The sequence below is a fragment of the Lipomyces chichibuensis genome (assembly GCF_038497645.1).
Source record: "Lipomyces chichibuensis strain CBS 12929 unplaced genomic scaffold V1513scaffold_3, whole genome shotgun sequence".
NCBI lineage: Eukaryota > Fungi > Ascomycota > Lipomycetes > Lipomycetales > Lipomycetaceae > Lipomyces > Lipomyces chichibuensis.
Window position 1 is genome coordinate 217,381 of NW_027117455.1, and position 21,212 is coordinate 238,592.

General features: G+C 45.6%; 5 protein-coding genes across 5 annotated transcripts; 2 read left to right on the forward strand and 3 right to left on the reverse strand.

Moving 5' to 3' along the window:
• V1513DRAFT_164771 (uncharacterized protein) lies at nt 1-1,580 on the reverse strand. Its single transcript, XM_066894255.1, has 7 exons — nt 1,182-1,580; nt 1,023-1,125; nt 864-969; nt 540-811; nt 384-479; nt 312-326; nt 1-266 (listed from the first exon to the last, which is right to left on the reverse strand). The coding sequence occupies exons 1-7, from the start codon at nt 1,204-1,206 to the stop codon at nt 185-187; spliced, it is 699 nt and encodes a 232-aa protein (XP_066755813.1). The 5' UTR covers nt 1,207-1,580; the 3' UTR covers nt 1-184.
• Nucleotides 1,581-2,225: 645 nt separating this feature from the next.
• Nucleotides 2,226-3,445, forward strand: V1513DRAFT_437143 (uncharacterized protein). The gene has a single exon (XM_066896877.1). It carries the CDS (start codon nt 2,456-2,458, stop codon nt 3,287-3,289), a length of 834 nt encoding a protein of 277 aa, XP_066755814.1. The 5' UTR covers nt 2,226-2,455; the 3' UTR covers nt 3,290-3,445.
• Nucleotides 3,446-6,487: 3,042 nt separating this feature from the next.
• V1513DRAFT_373668 (ANTH domain-containing protein) lies at nt 6,488-9,866 on the forward strand (the record flags this gene model as incomplete). Its single annotated transcript, XM_066894822.1, has 4 exons — nt 6,488-6,608; nt 6,659-6,958; nt 7,009-7,388; nt 7,449-9,866. 4 exons carry the CDS (start codon nt 6,488-6,490, stop codon nt 9,864-9,866), a joined length of 3,219 nt encoding a protein of 1,072 aa, XP_066755815.1.
• A 110-nt stretch (nt 9,867-9,976) lies between these two features.
• V1513DRAFT_164868 (uncharacterized protein) lies at nt 9,977-12,085 on the reverse strand. The gene has a single exon (XM_066894258.1). It carries the CDS (start codon nt 11,676-11,678, stop codon nt 10,086-10,088), a length of 1,593 nt encoding a protein of 530 aa, XP_066755816.1. The 5' UTR covers nt 11,679-12,085; the 3' UTR covers nt 9,977-10,085.
• Nucleotides 12,086-13,998: 1,913 nt separating this feature from the next.
• On the reverse strand, nt 13,999-19,379 carry V1513DRAFT_164801 (RNA dependent RNA polymerase-domain-containing protein). The gene is made up of 6 exons (XM_066894257.1): nt 19,190-19,379; nt 17,512-19,132; nt 16,920-17,461; nt 15,298-16,867; nt 15,182-15,250; nt 13,999-15,127 (listed from the first exon to the last, which is right to left on the reverse strand). Exons 2-6 carry the CDS (start codon nt 19,112-19,114, stop codon nt 14,085-14,087), a joined length of 4,827 nt encoding a protein of 1,608 aa, XP_066755817.1. The 5' UTR covers nt 19,115-19,132; nt 19,190-19,379; the 3' UTR covers nt 13,999-14,084.
• Between the last annotated feature and the right edge of the window lie 1,833 nt (nt 19,380-21,212).

Genomic DNA, 21,212 nt, shown 5'->3' on the forward strand with positions numbered 1-21,212 from the left:
CTTCATATTACACATAAAAATACAAACTAGAATTGTAAGAAAGTACCATCCTAGACGTGCTACATTCACCTATGGCCAGCTACATGTGTCAACTTTGCCGGCTTTCCGAAATTCACAAAGCTACGGGCACGAAAATCCCAGAACCGCACTTATTATTGGCTACACACATCAAGTTTAGCGTAAACTACGAAGAATTCTCATCTCCAACACGGCCCAATATACACTGTAGATCGGAAGATACGTATGAGTGCTGCGACCCTCGCCGTCTAAAAGCCGTTAGATACATTTGACGACTACTGATTCGCTGTTACCGTAATATCGTCAACCTATTAAAATTTGTTACTTAAATTGAACTACCAATGAAAGGATGACCGTAGACATACCAACGATCAAGTTGTCTTTTATTGATGCCAGTAGTCTTTTGCAAATCGCGCTCCTCTTCAGCTGTTAGATTAGGAAAGCGACTATGCTCATGCAGCCTGCAGCAATTAGATACTGTTGCCCTCCAACTTCTAAAGTTCCGTGAGTATTCAACGCACCAGTTGCTCAATTTAAGTTTAGACGACTTCGAAATTCCTGATCTGTTAAAGCTAGTGCCTACAATTGGGTCAGGGAGAGACAACCTCTGAGCAATGCGCGTCCGATAACGGTAATGCAGCTGTCTTATGCTAATCATCAGATCAATGTCATTTTCAAACTGAGAGACATGAGAGCTAATCGCATGAATTTTAGCAATATCACGACGTATCTCCAACGTCACGGCTTGGAGTGATGGATCTAATTGCGCCGCACATGCAAATTTTGATAATTCCTAAATAATTATATTTGTTCTTCAGTTAAAGTGAAATCACGGGAACAATCACCTCTGCTGCTCGCATGACTAACTTGCAAGCATGAGCAGAACTCTGGATCAAATCGCCTTCGACATCTGATAAAAGTGAAGCTATCTCAGTTTTCAGAGCCATCAATCTATAGTCGATTAGTGCAGTTTCATTCTTCACTTCGCACAATCAATGCCTAACCTCGCAAGAGTCGTTGTACCATTTGATTCATTCGATATTGCAAGATGCGTATCGTAGAACATCAGATTGATGAAATTTAAAATATTGGAAAGTGAAGTTGGAGCTGTGATGACCTGAAATCAGCAATTATCAATGCGGCCCCAATTTAAATCCGCTCACCCATAGACGCTATGGATGAGGCCATTTGAGAGCGTTTGAGGCTGTGGAGAGAGGATTCGTGGCGCGCACGGACAAGGATCAGTTGGCGCCATTGGGAAAATGTGCATCGAAACCTTCAATTCATGCAGCTGGACGCTCGAATATCCAAAGTCTGATAATCTCGCGCAAGTGCTCTAGTATTAGCGAAAACGAAATAGCATTAATTATTGTCTCTCATTATATTAGCAAATCCAAATGCCAGACTTCCGTTAGCCGGCGGTGATTCGGCTCGACATAGACGGTACAACGTGGCGATTTGGCGCTCGTAGTTGGCATTCAGACTTTTTGTTAGGGATGGAATTAGTCATTAGCCCAAAAACTGCACGTAAAATTGATCGTCCTCGTTTACCTAAATGACTTACTAGTAATGACGGCACACTCGATAATTATTGCGGCTCGATGCAATTCCTATCAGTCGGTTTCAAAAAATGCATTCAGCGACAGACCAGCAGAGATTTGATGTAGCAACGGCCCCATTAGTCCGCAATTCACACATACATCTAGTGAAATCAATCCCTTTTTGAAAGTCGTTCACGAAAATAAGGTTTCTATATGTAATTAGAAGATGCATTAATCTGTTTGCTGGGCATTTTGAGTCCGTCTATATACTACGTAACTGCTGTTTACCTGTTCATAATTTATAGACACTAGAACCTAACCTGTAGATGGAGATTAACTATTAGAACTGACTTATACGGCCTCAAAACATTTGCAGTGCTGCATTTTAATTAGGAACTGGGGCATAAGTCAATGACGGACTAGCTTTGACACGCTGGCAACTGTACTCATTCGCAACAACTATGTTTTAGAAGGGACATCTGTAGGAGCGTAGCGTACTACTCAAAACTCTGGTCGAATGTAGCAATGAACGTACCTAGTTAGCCCGAATTTCCGCATTAGTCAAAGAGTAGCGACTTCATCCATACCGGTTTAGAATGTGTGCTGCAGGCGGGCGGGGGTTGAGAGGCGGGTTGGCTCCCGTTATACTTCCATGGAAGCCGTATATTTGTCAATTCTCGGTCACATTGCCTCCAGTTTGAGACATTGACTCGCAAGCCAAGGAATTGTATCGGCTCGTCGCACTTTGAGGCCCAGTTTTCAATTCGCGCAGAAACCCGTACAAGGTAGTAATAGCTGCACTTTTCTTCTCTGCCTCTCCTCTTCTCCGCCTATGTCCAGCACATATATTTATTGAAGTCTTAATCTATTGCCATCTAGTATCTGCAGAGATCATTATGAAGTCTGTACCTAAATCTAGCCGTCTACCTCAAAGTGGTAATGTTGCCAGTCTTGCATCTCGCACTCGACCGGCAACGAAGAACTTGAACTTGAAGCCTTATTGTGGTGTGATAAAGCTTGACTGTAGTCCTCAAGCGGCTGGCACGGGGACTAAGCATCCTGAACCAAAAGCTCACATAGCAATCATGGGATTTGACAAAGGATGGCGTGCCGATTCACCGGAAACATTTACGCAGCTCATCATAACCGACATGAAAAATCGGGCACCTAAGCGCATCTCTAATAAAGATAGAAGTAGTGCAGGATACACTCACATTAATGGATTTATTGGATTCCGCACATATTATTCCAGGATATTGCCGAATATTCATCAGCGTAAACTGTCATCGTGTCTCGCGAAAACCTGGGCAACATATATCCATAAGGACTTTTGGACTAGGTATACTGTTCTTTACTGTGCAGAACCAAGATCCCAGTGTTTCGTGGATTGGCTTATACAGAGAGTCGTTCCGCCTGATCTACCAGCTCTAGAGGAGCTTGAGCTTGTGGACACCCTTCTGGAGAGAGAAAGAGGTGGCTCGAAGAAGGCTGCAAAAATCCCAATAGAAGTGGATTTCGAGAAGCTCCAGCGGACCGAACCTCCCGATGTCGGAAAGCTCGACATTCAGAATCTGTATTTAGATCCGCTATATATCGATTTATTCGTCTCTAGTGGTATTCATTCTTTCGATTCACCGACCAACGTCGCAGAATCATTTATTGATGAATCTCGAGACCCGGACTTCGCATTCAGTCATGCTCTTTGGTCCGACGCTTATCACTGGAGATAGATTGAGATTTGGAAAATCGTGCCAACCTGCCTATATGTTTTATTGCGCGCAAGCTCGTCCTCTCTGCTTCTCTACTGACTAGTTAATGTAATTAGTTATGTTTGATGATTGGCTTTCCGCAATGCCGCATATGCAATGTAAGAAATAGTATATAGGACATTGTAAATAAGATATATAGTTAGATAGTCTATATTTGAAAATATTGAAAATATTGTATTCCCGACAGCAAAGAAGAAGGCCGCAAAACTAGATCGCAGATTGAGGTTTCATATTAAATTATGTCAGAGAAGAGCGAAAAAAGATTTGAGGCGTAAGAAAAGTTAAATAGGATCAAGTGATAGTCGTGTCTTAGAGCGGAAAAGTACAATAGATGCGACTCAAAACATTCAAGGTATCTCTGTGGGAGTGTCTTTGCTGCTAATATAATGAATGTATTTGCCAGGATATCCATCGTCGGCTGATCCCTGTCAAACCTTAATAATTACCTCAACGCCCCTTCATCATGCGTCTGTTGCCAAGCCACGCAACTAACTGCACACCATAATAATAACCGATCCTGCAGTGGTATAATCACGTCATTGCTTCACTTTGACATATCACAAGCATTACTCCACATTTGCAGCATCTTGCTGGTTTCATTTTGAGCTGCTTGTCTCACTAAATCTACTCCACCTCTATTGAACAAAACCTCATCAGCAGACGCGTGACAGTTGTGGCATAATTCTCAATCATAGTCATCATCTTCGTCGATCGGAATCAGAGACTGACTGTGATTGCTGATGAGGCAGTAGATACAAAGCCAGTTAGCGCGCAAACCAAGAAGCCACAAAAGTCAATGGTCGCAGCTGCCCCACCTCTATCAAAAACGACCTTCCAGAACATAATCAGATTTAGGATGTGCTCCGACATTGGATTTAAAAAATTGCTGCACTTTATATTTCTGAATTGCTATGAGCGGAGAACTGACTGGCAGGATTACTGCGGCGTGTGGTAGTGGATGCGACCTTTGACTCGTTGCCCAGCCTCACTAGCCACTGTGGCTTCGATCGCAGAAATGGCTCTGCACAAACCGCCCCGCACTTTGGCGGTAACAAATGGTGAATAGACAGATTCAGTGAAATAATGTTCTGCCTTGAGCAGCAGTGATTAAATGAAGAGAGTTGGTTGTACATATTTTGAACTGGTAGTAGAGTGGCCCTAAGCGACAGCAGCACGCCAAACTTGATCAATGACGAAGTGGTACTAAGCCCAAGGTTAGTTTGCATTGCTTGACAGAGACAGCTAACGGACATGCGATTGATTAGTGAGTCAGTTGGCCCGCAGATTCTTTTGAGATTGTAAGAAAGAGGAAGTAGTCGGGATATTGTCTGTCAAGTATGTTTGCATCCGGGTCAATTACAAGGCGTAACCTCCGATGCTAGTAGCACTTTGACGCCAATATTCCAAATGAAAATTACTGGAAGTCAATTAGCCTGTAAGATCTGCAACCATGTCACTTCAAGAGGAACTTAAATCTCGCATTAAGTGAGTGACCAATCGCATGGACGTGTAAAGGGTGGTCCTTCTCAGTATCATCCCTGTCAACAAATATGACTTCAAATTGCTTTGGAAGATAATCACAATTGTCTGTGGAGAGCAATTGAGCACAATCGCGCACGAAGTTCGATAGGTGCTACAATGACAGTCTCCGCCAATACATGCTTGGTTGATATTGTGCCTGACGAAATAATCACAGACCTCACCTTACGTACCCACATCCAATGTGACTGTGAAAATTATCAAGCTGAGTAATATATGAAGACCTTGAATATTGTCAGAGAGCGTCACTTAGGATCAAAGGGTTACTCCACACGATGTCAGTAACCTTGTGTTGTGTGATGTGAATCGATCGGGTAAGGTTGAGCCCATTTCTCCGTAACCCGCTCTCACGAGGAGAACAAAACAGCTTTTTGCTTATTAGCTGAACGGCTGCACGGAATACATGATATAAAGATAACCTGTATTGATAGCACATCAATAACATACGTCTATTGTAAGGGGGCCCGGGGGAGGGGAGGAGGGGAGGGAACTAGAGATATCGCGAGAGAAAAAGGAAACATCAAAAGTAGACGCGTACCTACTCTTATATGTAGCACCGTCGCCGTCTCTACATGTTTTCATATCGCTTGTTCTCTTCGCTTTGGTATTGTTCGATTCGACGAGAGCTTAGCATTGTTCCCATCATATTCGGCATTGTTCGTTAGTATGACCCTAACCACAAAGAATTTCTCTCGAGGCCACTACTGCAACTCTATGGAATAATGGTGTCTCCGTGACACGTCACAATTGGACCACATCAGCGGACTTACAATCCAGCAATGACTGAGTACTTAGGAGCGACATGTGACAGGGTTGGTCCATCCTTGAGCTCTGCTTCATTATTGGTCCATCAACGAGATTGCAATTGAATTGAAGGCACCAAAGATGGCTTGTTATCTTTTGTTTTTGAACATTCAATTTGAGTGACCATCAGTGTCGATGCACGCCTATCACCATTATATGATTGTCATACGAGTCAAGGAATAATCCAGTCAGAAAGAGCAAGCAAATCATCGCCTGTCAGCCCAAAAGTACACAAACCAACAAGTGGACACAAAGGTAGATATTGTTCCGAAGTCTGGCTCTGAAGTTCTGACTGATCGTCCCCTGCGTGTGAGAGACCTGGAGGCAGTTCAGAGATGGCCTTCAAGTAAGTACTAAGTAGGGAATTGCGAGAGGAAGATTACACCGCTGTCTCGAGTTCGTTGATAAGCTATGGTGGCTTTTGGCTGTGTTGGTCCAGGGGGGATGGAGTGGACAGACCAGAGCTCGGGTCAGTCGCCAAAAACATAACCCACCCGTAAACTATTTTGGAATACACAGAAACACTTACCCGGATACAGGAACCCGCAATTAGGGTCAGAATTGGCTTTAGAGGAAGGTGGCTACCAATAGACATGGGTCAGATTAGAGAAAACGCTACGCGGCATCATTACTCTCACCGCCGGTAGTCCCGGTAAGAGTCCCCTAACTTAGAAACGCACGGGATACGTCACCACTTTTCACTCCTTTACCAACTCTAAGGAATCAATATTTTCGCATCTCATCAATTGGCTTGTTTCTTAAGACCACTCCGTATCAGATTCTTCACTCCATTCTTATATTAGTGTTAGAGGTAAAATGTCGTTAGCGCACTCGGGACGTGGTTTCGACCTAACCAGGGCCGATGCGGATCTTGCGGTTTCCATCAAGAAAGCAACGTCAATGGAAGAGACTGCTCCTAAGCGGAAACATGTCCGCAGTATGTGATTTGTTATACTGTTTAAACTGGGTTGACTAATGATAGTGTAGGCTGCATTGTGTATACTTGGGACCATCGATCTTCTGCGGCATTTTGGGCATCATTGAAGATACAGCCAGTTTTGGCCGATGAGGTGCAAACATTTAAAGCACTTATAATGGTGCATAGAGTGCTGCAAGAGGGGCATCCTAGTGCCCTTCGTGAAGCTCAAGGTCAGATTAGCTGGATCGAAACCTGTGCAAGGAGCACTCATGGAGAAGGATCCAAGGGTTACGGACCTCTGATTCGAGAATATGTCGACTTCCTTTTGTCTAAGCTTCGTTTCCATAAAAATCATCCAGAATTTAATGGTCAGTAATGCATGGTCCGATTGATTGTGTATTGGTGCTAAAAGGTACAGGTACGTTTGAATACGAGGAGTATGTATCGCTTAAGACCATCGACGATCCCAATGAAGGATACGAGACCATCTCGGACCTTATGAATCTACAGGATCAGATTAATTCCTTTCAGCGTCTCATATTTTCTCATTTTCGGCACGGATCATCTAATGAATGTCGAATCTCTTCCTTAGTGGCACTTGTTCATGAGTCGTATGGAATCTACAAGTTTGTCACGTCTATGTTGCGTGCTATGCATGCTACAACGAATTCCGACGAGGCATTAGAGCCGTTGAGGATTAGATATGAGGCTCAGCACCATAGATTAGTGAAGTTCTACGACGAATGCGCCAATCTTCGTTATTTGACAAGTTTGATATCAATCCCCAAACTGCCTTTGGTAAGCAGCTACGAATCCTATTTCGTTATGATTGTGCCATTTACTAACTATCGTTATTAGGATCCTCCTGATCTCTTCAAAGACGATGACGGCGCCGCTCCGTCGTTGCCTCGCCGCCCAAATCTAGATACTCTAGACGATTCTTCACTAGCTTCCCCCGGCCCCGAATTGGTCGAGTCGGCCTCCGCTTCGTCTACTGACCTGTATGCTCAACAACTGGCAGCACAACAGAGGCAATACGAAGAGGAGCAGCGGCGACTGGCCGCCCAACGCGAAGCCGAATTGTATCATCAACAACAGTTAGCTCTTCAACAGCAGCGGGAGTTCGAAGAGCAACAGCGCCTTGCCGCTGAGCAGCAGCACCTAGCGCAGGAGCAATTACTACGAGATCAATTGCAGAGGCAAGCTCAAGGAAGAGTTGCAGAATTGGAACGTGATATTTTAGCCTTGAGAGGTCAATATGACCAGGACCAGTTAATGCTCGAAAGATACGATGGTCGAGTTAAAGCGCTGGAAAATGAAATTCAGCAACTGACTTCTAATACGTCGCAACAACTGGCTTCCAAAGACGACCAGATCAAATCTTTGCAAGAGCAACTTGCAGCTTGGAAATCGAAATATGATGCTTTAGCTAAACTCTACTCTCAACTAAGATCGGAACATATTGATTTGATGGCTAAGTATAAGGCTATACAGGCCAAGGCAGCATCCGCACAGGAAGCAATTGACAAGAAGGAAAAGCTAGAGAAGGAGCTAAAGGCCAAGAATATCGATTTAGCGGACTTGATTCGCGAACGTGACAGGGCTAGACTTGAGCTTGACCGGGTCCGCGGTGGTCAAAATGACGAGGTCGGCAAGCTACGGAGAAAATTAGACGATGCAGAACAACGACTTGATAGCTCAGAGAGGCAGAAAGGAACTGAACTATCGTCCATCTTGGCTCGGCATAACCGTGAGATTGAAGAGCTTGAGCAGCAGCTACATGCCAAGCAGCGAGCTCTGGACGATATCTCCGAGCGAGTCAAAGGATTCGATGGCGAGGCAGAGCGACTCTTGAGAGAAAAAGACGAAGAGCTAGAGGTTTACAAAACTGGATTGGATGAGGCTTTACTCAGATTAAACGACATGAGTTTAAACCAGAAAGATGCCGACGCGGCAATCGACGGCCAGATTGACGGAATCCTAATAGGGCATGTTGGCAAACTTAATTCGATTATTGACGCTGTCTTGCAGTCGTCTGCACAACGAGTAGCCGATGCTATTTACGAGCTAGACTCCCCTATGCAAGCTGGTAATCAGAACTCCTCCCCTAATTATCTCCTTTCGATGGTCGAGAAAGGCTCTGCGAGTGCTACCGACTTCGCTACAGCATTTAACAATTTCATAGCGGATGGACCAAACGGAGACCATGCTGAGATAATCAAGACATCTGCAATATTCTCGGGCGCGATGGCGGATATTCTCATCAACTCTAAAGGACTCACACGTCTTGCTAGTGATGAAAAGCGCGGAGACATGATAATTAATGTTGCCAGAGAGAGTGCTCTTGCTGCGGAGAAGTGTTTTACCAGTCTATTTTCTGAAAAGCTGGAACCGTTATCGACAGACCAGAGAACAGACCGTGTGATCTCGAACAATTTGGACGTCCAGCGGCAATTGCAACGACTTAGCAAATTGGCGGAGACGTTCGCACCTCCTAAGAACCGTGGGCTAACTTCATCGGGTCTCCTTGCGAATGGAGGAGATATTGGCGAAATCGTGGATCGCGAGATGCATAATGCCGCGGAAGCAATTGCGAACGCAGTTGCCCGTCTTAACCAGCTTATGCAGAAGCCGAAGAATCCAGGATTGTCATCATTTGACTTAAAAATTCATGATGCGATTTTGGCTGCTGCCATAGCCGTCACCAATGCTGTAGCTGCTCTTATTAAAGCTGCAACAGAGTCGCAGCAAGAAATCGTCGCACAGGGCCGTGGTTCTAGTACGCGTACTGCCTTCTACAAAAAGCATAACAGATGGACTGAAGGACTAATATCGGCGGCTAAAGCGGTTGCCACATCAACCAATATTCTTATCGAAACAGCCGACGGTGTAATTGGCGGAAATAATTCGCTGGAGCAGCTAATTGTTGCTTCCAATGATGTTGCGGCGTCAACTGCACAGCTGGTGGCTGCATCGCGTGTCAAGGCATCATTCATGTCGAAGACGCAAGATAAGCTTGAAGGGGCCAGTAAGGCTGTCAACTCGGCATGCCGTGCTCTGGTGTCTCAAGTTCAAGCTATTCTGCAACAGCGAGGCTTGAGTGACGCTGATGAATTTGGTGAAAATGTCGATTATAGTAAGCTCTCTGCTCATGAATTCAAGCGGCGCGAGATGGAACAACAAGTGGAAATTTTGAAGCTGGAGAACGAATTAGCGGGTGCACGGAAGACGTTAGGTGAGATAAGGAAAGTGAGTTACAGACAGGATATTGAATGATATGACTAGGTACTTCCTTGTTAATCGCGAGTATGTATGTGATACTTCTGAGAGTACTCTAGCTTGTTAATCTGTGTTTGAGTGACTTTGGTGTATTTTGTCGAATGTAGAATTATTTTTCTTTGGACAAGTGTAAGCATGGTTGATGTCAGAATAGGGATTATGACGAAAAACTCTGTATTGCATCAATGTAGACGCCGTCAACCTCCGTCGCGATCCTTAATTACAAAGTTCTAAGCAGCAATTATTGCCTGCCCACATATTAAATCCAGTCTTGAAAGTTTGTTCAATATCGTCATATCCGCTAGCTTCAAGAACCATATCTTGTAATCCGTTCGCGGAACCTATTAGGTGCTGTACAAGAGATGGAGTATTGGTGACAACCCTCTCTGGAAAATTTGTGGTCGCTTCATCCATTCCTTGATGACCCGAACCACCAATTGCATTAAACGAATAGGAAGTTCTCGTCCGTTGCAAGTATATAATCGGTGGAGGTGACCCAGTATCGGATGGACGGGCAAGAGATGTATCTATTTGTACGCCATCAGTCCCAATACACTGCTCCTCTGTGCCACAATAATCTTCCGGGATTCTCAAAGCAGGATGATTTTGGAAGTTTGGCTCTTCAGAAGGAGACGAAGAAAGTGAAATTCGTTCCATACATGTGTAGTCGGGAGATGGAGTTGAACTCGCATCCGACCAGTTGTAAGTACTAATTGTTGTCCAAACTCCATCAAGTGTGGCTGGTAATATGGACTCTTCTGTCGACATTCCAGGCGTAAATATTGAGGACGAATTGGATGTTGCAGTAAGCAATCCAGTTTCGAGCGAGTAGTAGTCATGTAGATCGCCTTGCTTTATAAGGTTTGGCCTGTCCGTACTCGGCAAAATGAATCGTACCGGCTGACAGGTTGTAGATAACTTTGAAGGTTTATGGGACCTTGAAAGTGCTGAGCCTGAGGACAGTATTCTTGGTGATCTGCTTTTCTTCTTCTGAGGGCAATATTTGTAGTCGGGGTGGAGCTCTCTGTGCAACGACGACTCCTGCTTTGCTAGGTTTGTAAATGCATCCCTCACAATCTGGCTCTCGGTCCGCCAAAATTGTCCGATAATTACCGAAACAGATTGATGGTTTATTCGCTCAAGATCGCCCAGTACAGATGACTCATACTTGATTATGCAGCCAGTTTCGTCCTCGCAAGTTTCTGGTGGACTTGCGTGGAATAGATACGTTTGCACGCGTCTGTATATCATGAACGAATTAAGCGGACGTTTAACATGACCTTTGGGTCGTCCTCGATTCCGCTGTTTTCCCACAGGGGTCAAGTACTTCAAGTTAAACCCTTTGCTTAGGATTTCGGCTCTCCGAACATACACTGCTGCCATTTCGTGGAATATAGTCGTGGGGATATTTTTTGGTATGATAGCATCGACAATTACCTTTTTTCGGCGAGCTGTCATCGGTGATAACGGAATATCCAGAGCTGCACGAACGATAGAGATAACGGAAGGTGATAGCACCGAACTTGACAAATCGTCGGAAACAACTGGTGAGTGAATGTGTTCCGTTGCATTAGACGAACCGTTCTCTTCTATATCATCCAGGTCGTATAGGCCATTGACCAAAGTCATTCTAGATTCACAATCATGATATCCGGACTCATCATTACACGTCCTGTCTGCTTTCTTCTGAGTACTGGACTTTGGTAATGGGCGCCATGGCATTGGAGACAAAGTCGAATCAGCGTCACGGTTGCTTGACACAGAATCATGCCGATTATCGATATACTCGTTCAGAGACGGTGAATTCATGGCTTCGCGTACAACTGCAGAGCTCAATGGTATGCAGTCGTAGGAGACCTTTGTCGAGTCCTGGACACTTATGTGCGATCACTGGATAAGGAGTTCGAAGTCGCCCACGAGGAGCACATGGTTGCCAAGCGAGCGAACTTAACGGTCACAATTAATTTGTGGCTGGTGTCTCAAATACGTTGGTGGGCGATGTATATATAGCGTTTGCCATTAGTCATTCATGATCGCTACGCATGTTCCTCTCTGTGACATATGGCTTTTACACGGAGAATCGAAACTACTTTCAACTTTCAATCGAATGAGTCTCATTAGTAATTTCGCAGCATCCAGGACACGAAACGAAGATCGGAGAATAGAGAGTGGGCATCACGATGGCCGGCCCGATATCGCGCAACTGGAGTTAGACTAAGCGAACAGCGAGACACAATCGATGCACCGAGCTGCAGCAGGCACATGCAGCTGCTGCACACGTGGTAGCCACGCGAGATCGATCCGAAAGCCTGTCTCCAGGAGTAAGTAAACTACAGCAGAGCGCACATTCCAGCACGGTTAACTAAGTGCACTATTCTAAAAAGGTTGGCCCCTTTTAGTGTCTGGAGGAAATGAATGTCGACACGACGAGGAAATGCGTAGCAAATTGCAGACAAATATACGACTATTAAGCGAAAACGCGCCTAGTCACAGCAAGTCCCCCGTATTTCCTCCAATCTCAATGTGTTTTGTTGTTCTTCCTGTAGAATCACCAACCACCACCCTAATGTTAGACTTCTTGCTACATATGACCAAAATTTTAATGCCCGGAAGTTGCCGCCGATGATAGCCGGTACGCTGGTATCTGTGGGTCCTTCTTGCCTTGATGAGCCTCTCACGTGTACAGAACGGGGAGCCCGCTCAAGAGCCGTGCCAAATATCCGTTATATGTTATCAATTACGCGGCTATACCTATCTCAGAACAAAATAGATGTGGCCATGCGGGGTATTTTGCAGATGTCGATCGCAGCCCTCCTGATACATCGGTTAATTAATTAATCGACAGAGATCTTGGATCATCTCCGAAGCGAAGCACAGGTCACATTATATTAAATCGCGGCGTTTTTGCAATAACTTAGCGATTTCCAAAAGAAAAATTTAATTTGACTTAAAGTTATTCGATTTACGTTGGCTTTTGCTTATTTACAAGAACATGACCGGACTCGTCGGGCCGTGTAAGGCGGCCAGGCCGTTGCTATGGGACAGTCCAAACAAGCAGTTTTTATGGAGATAGCAGTATAAGTTCATCTGATTACGATTGTTTGCAGTCGAGAAGAGAAATATTTGTCCGTACTATTTCGAGCTTGTGGGGCTGGTTAACGGCAGAGATAATGTTGCTACTGAGGATGTAGGAACGCCAAGGTACCTTCTGACTCTCCGTTCGAGTCGCCGTCATCTTTCTCTGTAGCCCCTGTTGTTGACAGGGAAGAAGCTGTACAAAGAAAGAGAAAGTTTTTACAATTCTCCGACGACCGTCAGTCAGCGAAATTTGCTTATATTGCTCTCATTCCGCAGAAGAAAGCAGCAAATGGCGCGTGATTCAAGATCAACTTGGAATATATCCAGGAGTGTTCGCTATGTGATGCAGTCGATTGCCCAGCCTACACCGCTCCAAGGCGCCACGTCCTGAATCGGAGCGATATGACAATCATGAATTAAACGATATGACAGAGGGCAAGAAGTGCCTCAACCGAATGACTTAGTGTGCAGTTATTGTAGCAAAGATGGAGCCCTCCGTCCAAGTCCTAACCAAAGCATCAAGTTTCGGTCTAAGCTTGTTACGAAAAATTCTGTGGGCTTCGATCATGGTAGTAGGTCAGTACGCGTCAAGGGTTCCCGGAATTGGTTCTCTATTGTTCAGATATCTAAGACATTGAAGCATTTCATTCGCAATCCGACCTGCAGTATGGGTCCGTAATCCAATGCTGAAAGGATAATTGGCCATCGCACCCTCCTTCGTCGCTGCCAATATCATCCTCTGCCACTAGTAGTCCGCTTCCACCATGAGAACATTCATCTTCAAAGGTTTCGCCGAGAATATCTTAGTCAAGTTCATTGGGGGTTTGGTAGATATCTAAATCATCATGCGTGGTGAGAAGGGCGCCCATAAACTGAATCCCGGAAATATAAATTCCTAGTCCTCTTCTCTGGAAATCAATCGCAAAAACTCCAAGATTCCATTCTATTAAACATGATACACGCATCTCGCGTTTACTCAACAATTCAAATGGGACGGCACTGATAATGTTTTTGGCAGGGGTAATGAAAACAATCACGAGTTGCAGCCCGACGAGGTGATTCCATCGATTATTTCAGTCCCTAACCCAGGTCAAGTACTCGAAAATCACATGGAACTGATGTTGCAAACCCCCTTTATTATCTAGCCGTTCCTTTTCCCATTAATTCTTCCAAACATTTGTATCGTTCTCCGGAATCCCCAGTGTCATCGCGATCTACGACGCCAAACAGCTCCTTTATCGAGTTCGCTGTGAGCTCCGGAGGTAACTTAAGCGCTGCAAGCTGTACTTCGGTGACCCTAGTGGACGGCGCCTTGGCCGCGCCCCGTGCGATGGACAACGGCATCGAGTTGGATCGCGACGAAGGCGGCTCCAATGGCCCGGTGCCAGACGCCAGTGCTGCATTTTTCATCATGGTCGTAGTCATTAACTTGTTTCTGTTCTTGCGCGTAACAGATGTGACATCGATCATGTTCGTCTGCGGCGCTGGCTGAATTGACTCGAGAGCGAGATGATTCGTGACGTTTGTGGCCCTGCCCGAGTCCGAGCTTCCTCCACCTGCGATTGTCCGAACTACTGCACACAACACATTACGGAAAATCCAGGGAAATGATACCAATACATTGTTCACAATATCGTCCTTTCCGCTATTACTCGAATCTTCGTCATTCTCCGTGATCTCACCGGCTATCGGAGCAGACGGCTCCGGCGAAGTCTCATCGTCCAGCTGCAACAAGTTGATCTCCTGAGTCTGACCTTCCTGTTCTAGCCTGCGCTGCTGGCGTTCGGCCTTGCTCTGCTGCTTTACTGCTTTCAATTCCTCGAAGCACATCGAGTATGCCGTAACCACAAACGTGCGCAGTCGCAGTTCCCGTTCCTTAGACGACAGCGTAGCGTCGTTGTACCCAGTCGCGCTGTAAATTTTCTTCTTAATCATATCTGAAATAGCTGTAAACTGTTGAGTGACTTCTTCCCAATACTTGTAATCTTTATTATGTCCCCCAGAATCATATTTCAGGACATATGCCGTGAAAACCTCAAATTCGGACTCGATTCCGCGTTGTTGCATCATCCGGAATACCTTGTAGTCATAATCGCATTTGATAGAGCGAACCATTTCTCGGAGCTCTTTATCATCGCTAACAAATTCAGAGTCCAAGAGCCGTGAATCGAATTTTTCCTCTGTAAGGGTCTGTCAGCCTCTTTGTCCTCAGCAACTGAAAACAAGGCACGTACCTATTTCGGGCTTGAAAATCAGTTCCTGAACTGCTTCATACAGCTTTCCCAACACCTTATACGAGCGTCCTGCCTTCCGTCAGCCGAGTCTCAATACCCAGCCACGCACTACTTACGCATACGTCCACGCTTTCTCTCCATGTAATGAGGATACTCTGTAGCCCTGAACCGTTTGGGGATCCTCGCCGCGACACCAGTCTTGGCAAAATCGACAGCCATGGAATGCAGTTGCGCGAGATCCAAGCATACTGGATCCATCACACCATACGGCGACGCGTCCTGTATCGCAAGATGACTCAACGCGATCACCCCAAGCTGATCGTTCCTCATGTAATCAATCATAAACTGACGTCGATCATCCACAGTGACTTCACCATTGCCTTCTTTCACATGCGGTGCTGGCGCAGTATAGTCCATTGGCTGATAATTCACAATCTGCGGGATCAACTGCCTGTCCCAAATAATAGTATAATCGTCGCCATCGAGATCACCACCAGAAGCCATGTTCGCGACGTCTCGAGTACCGTTGACAGGCAAAACTACGACGTCGAATAAGTGCCGAAGCTCAGTTTTGTCAACTGCATGAACAACCCGAATATCACCAGGATGCAGAGACGGATTCCGAGCCAGAATGCATATTCCCGTAATAACCGTTTTTGTATGTCCAGTGGCGTCACGTGGATCAGTGATCTGAACAAAAACTTCCGGTAGTTCGTCGATATGCAATGGGTGATTTTCTTTCGTTTGATCTTCCTCCGCAGACAACGTATGACCTTTCAAAATCCCGTATTCATCACAAACACCCATCAAGAATGTACCATCTTCGATCCAGATACGCGCCTTCTGTTTAAGCATGCGAATTGAATACGACCGATACAGCTGCAGAACATTCTCCACAAACGTGTCAGATTTCATGAACCCAGCTCGAATCATCTCGGCTAGCGCGAAATTCATGCCATTTTCGTCTCCATTTTTGGTCAGCAAATACAGTGCGGAATCCGCGTCGGTTGTCACCCGATTCAAATAACCCAGCATATTGCCCTGGCGAGCAAGGAACACCTCGTCAGGTACACCAAGTGTCGATAAGACGGCAATGATTTGCCTGTTCAGACGAGATGAGGCCATGCTTGAACATCGGACAATCTCAAGAGTCAAATGAGTCGATTCAAACTTCAGCTGAGATTCTCGTAACTGGACCTTAAATCCAGGAACATCAGGCCACAACGCCAACATGCCTTTATAACCACCCAGCCGGAACTGCACAGCCGCAGGACTCGTCGGTTGTTGCAAAATCTCAGACGCAATAATCTGCGCGACGCCAGGTGACATTTTACCAATGCCGTCCGTGAAACAGAAACCGTTCCGCTTGATATCCGGAATCAACTCGATTTCTGGCTTCGTAGTTCGCAGCGCACGTGTAGTTGAAAAGCATTGTCCCAGCCGAGCAGCGTTCTTGGCTATGTTCTTTATGTCACTGAACCGACCCATCCAGTCCCGAATATCATCAACAGTTACGAATCCATCCGAAGCATAGAACCATGCACCGTGGTCGCGAATCTGGGAATTACCAGACGCCAAGTATTCGTAGTGGCGATCTCCAATCTGGAAGCCGTATTTTAAGGCCCGATACACACGATCATAAAGATTCGCGCTTCCGTCGATTTCGTTTGCGCCTCCTAGCTTGCCCTAAATAGTCGTTAGCCAGAGTAGCGCAGACACGAAGCGATCAGGCACGTACCCAAGCGTATTCGTCACTAAACAAGACACGAATGAATCGATCTGAGAGGTGCACGTATTGTCGAATAACACGATTTGTAATATCCACCATTGGCGTCGACAGAATGATCGACGTGGGCGTAATCTGTGCTTTCCGCATTGGTGAACAATAATTCGGATACTCCTCAATCAGATTACTTCTCCGACTGATGTTAAATATCGACATGGGATCCCACACCCTCTTCTGATCATCCGCCACTTTCTCCAACACGCCGACCGCTTGATCTTCAGGTAACTTGCTCAGCCGAGTAATAAACTCGTTCGTCAGAGCAGACTCGTGAAGCCAATTACGGCTGATGCACACTTCCAGTTGGTATCTGACTGTGAATGGCAACGCAGTATAGTCGAGCCAATGCCAAACCCTTGTGCACTGGGTGTTCACGACTTTCAGAGGCTCACGTTGTATTTCAATGCTGGAGGACCTCAAGAATTTGAACACATCGTCGAGTCTTACGGCATCATATTTACTAAGCGTGAAATCCATCATGTAGGCGGTCCAGTGTGCTACACCTGTTAGTTACAATACACATAAATAATCATCAAAGTCAAGATACCAGGATCAATAACCTCAGCGTCGGTGTGAGTGCTCAACGGCGTGGTCTTGATTTCTTGATATGTTGGATCAAGTGGAATCGATGTGACCCGTGACCAACAATAATTTTCCACGAAATGTCTTGTCTCAAACCCATCCATCGTCAATATCTTCTTAATATCGTCATCGCGCTTGTAGATTTGCGGCGCACCGTCAACTTCAAACGATAGCTTTCTGGCAAAGTTTCCCAACGTCGGATTCGCGCCTTTGGAATACCGCAAGTCACAGAGCTGCTCAAACTTGACTTCAACAGAGTATGTGTGGTATCTTCGGTATACCTTCTTCACTTTGTCGGGCTCATCCGTGTCAATTAATGACTGTTGTTTGGATGTCAAGGAGACAACCTGAAAGATGACTTTAAATGCTTTTCTGTCGAGATTAATCTCAAACGAGACATTCGCCGTCTGGTAACTCTTGAATCGCACATTCAGCAAGTCTTGGTGTTCTAGAAATCCGATCGATAACGCGCGCACTGGGAATGTCTGAATATAGAGGCAATACAGTTGCCGATTATTAGGCGAACAAACGTAAAATGTATCCCTTGGTACCTCTAGTTGAGCTGTCAATATTGTACCGTCTTTGACGTAAAATGGGCGACCGTAAGTCCAGAAGTCTACGAGAGGGGCTGGTCGAAAACCCACACGCGCGAAACCTTTTACACGCTTGGTACTTTCCGGCAGATCAATCAAGCAAATGTTACCCAGCTTCAGTTCTCGAAACACGGTGTACATTTTCAGCAGTGTCCATTCCACAGGGATCCCCATGATTCTGACCCGCACTTCCGGCCATGAAGGCCAGTCGCCGCGCGGAAGTGGTGGACCACTGACAACAGGCCTTCGCGGACTTTCTGCAGCCTCAAGATCAATCACCACGGCGTCGTTCGGTAATGCATATCGAATATACACCGCTTTCGCGGGATGCCAATAAAAGTCGTAATCTATGTATTTTTCAGCCGCAGGAACCGCCAACGACTTTTGTTGATCTGAAACAACAGTCGCGATATCGTGATAGAACAGCTCACCCAAAGATGAGTCTGTATGAAAGTGATCTTTCAAGAGCGCGATGTCGCTGAATGGCGATGCACTTCCTGTCGAAGATTCTCTCGAAGAGTGAGCGACTGTGGACGGCAGTGATATGTCATCCCGAAGAGACGAGAGGTCAGTTCCGGATCCTTTAATCGAACCCAACTCGCAAGGCTTAGCAAATATATCTTGAGAGGAAGTAGAATCAGATTTCATTGACGCAGGGATGGATTTCTGGGCATGGATTCGAGGACTAAAGATCGTGTTTTGCTGCTCATGTAGGCATTCCAGCGGCACAACCTTCCCACTCGTCGTGATCACCTCGTTCGTCGCATCCTTGTAAATTAGCGTTTCCTTCGGAACCTGCAATGTATCTGCACCTGCCGAAAATCGAATATGCGCAGGAGGTGTGACGTTGACAGGAACCTTCAGCTTGATGGGCACAATATTGTGATAATTGAGCTGGATATGCGACGGCGTCGGGCGGTGGGTCCCTCCGGAAGCGACGAATGACGAACTTTGAGACGCTCTAGATCTTGGCATAGTCTAATACTACCAGTTCTATTCTCGTTAGATACAGATATCCCATCAAACAAAGGTCAACTGCGAAGGTTGTACCTCAACGCTTCAAACAAGCAGCCATTCTTCAAAGTGTAACCCTTTATATTCTTGCCTTCGTTCAGGACAAAAATCAGTAACTGGCTGAAACGAAAGCAGCTTAGGCTTCGATGTTCTTACATGAACACGACAAATGACCAAGGGAAAAATCGATAATCATTCTCCTGACTTCGTGCGGCTCCACAGGTCTCGCGACCACAAATTAGCGCATAACGCCGACAATAAATGTATTGTTCCATTTAGTGCACAAACGCACATCTCCCGCCCCATTATGCCAAATCAAATATTGCGAGGGTCCTTTTTTTTAATTTTAGTTTTCTAATGGTTCTGTAAAAGTGGAAATATCACGTATTTAATGGAACATTGCATGGCTGCAAATAGTAGCGCTAACTAGCATAGAAATGAACTTCGAAGGTATGATAGCCAAGTCAATGTGTCTATTGATCGACTTACAGAGCCGAATATTGGCCCGCACACTTTTGATGTAATTTTATGAAAGATGCAGCACATAATCTTAATAGCATGGTTTGTCATTTGGTAGTGTGAGCTCCGTTATACAGCAGTCGATGGGACAGTACAAGTCGCATCAAAGCAGCAGCAGCAACAAGGCACCATGAAATTCGGAACAGTCTGCTCATCCGTAGAATCTGTTGAACATTTAAATCCGACTGATTTCGTCGTGCATTTTTGAGAATATTAGCTAAACAATAATATGTTAACACTGTCGCTACTGATCATTTTGCTCTTTGACAACCACCGACTTAACTCTGAATTATGGGAACTAAGTGTAACCCATACCGATAGCGTCGACTAACATTGCCGTGACAATGACAATCATGCCCATCAACCGCGCACCTCAGTCCAACAATAATTGAGCGTCTTAGAACAAAAGGGGTCAAATATATTCTGTAAATAGATTTTGCCGATTTTACACCCGAGCTCAGTGCTTCGCATCGAGAGCGTGTCGCTGGCCACTCTGCTGTGGGATCTCGTTATCAGATCATACATTAAGGCGCAACCTTATTTAACAGCAGCGGCGGGAGACTCCCGAGACAAGTAAGTGCCGGTTTACTGCAACAAAACTTTGCTGCACGAAACGGTAAAGGTCCGGCCTGGTGCTTTTCCGTCAGCATTTGTATCATACTGCCAGTGGCTGCTTTGTGGAAACTCCTGTATCTGATCTTCGCTTCGGCATGGCGATTTCCCGAACGCTATTTTACTAGTCAAGGGACCGAACTCGGCCGCAGCAAAATCCAGTTTATAAATGTAAAGGGGAGTGTAGAAACGGCAACGGGCATCTTATATTGTTTCCAAAGAAGTTATAATGACTCGGCTGGTCCAAACGGATGTACTTGGACGATCTATCGAATTGCGACTTCGTCAAGGATGCAGTGCTTGCTTACTATTGCGTGCGAAATTAAGCAACTATCACACAGGATAAAGGGCCGCCATATTCTACAGAGCCAATAGCAGGCTAAGATGTTTTTGGAATTCTGCAGCTCCCCTGCACATGATATCAAACCCGTAGAATCAGAGGCACCACAGCTCATTCACTGACACTCATTATCAAAAGAGCATCTTCCGATGATCAATATAAGTTGTGGGCCTTCGTATGAAACCGACCGGCGAGATACGTTGTGAAAGTATGTAGGTCACTGGAGACGCGCTGGTTTTGTCTCCGTCAGCGAACTCACAACGACTCACAGTCACAAAACTCTCCATGAGCAAAAAAAAAATCCAGTCAATGAATGCCTTTCATCAATTAATTTTGTCATTCACCTGTCACTCTTCCAACTCGACTTTTCGTCTTCAAAATTGTTCATACTCTGATTCCCGTCGTATTTCATAGTCCAGTTGTCTGCCGCCACACTCTTCCCGTATCCAGTCTAGCCCCACCGTCGACTGAGAGTGTAGAGCTCCATCTACGCAAGCCACCGGCCCATTCGCATGCAACCATCTTCTATCCCACAACCACCGCAAGTCGCCGCCGCCGCAGTCGCTGCAGTTTCTGTATCTCATCCGT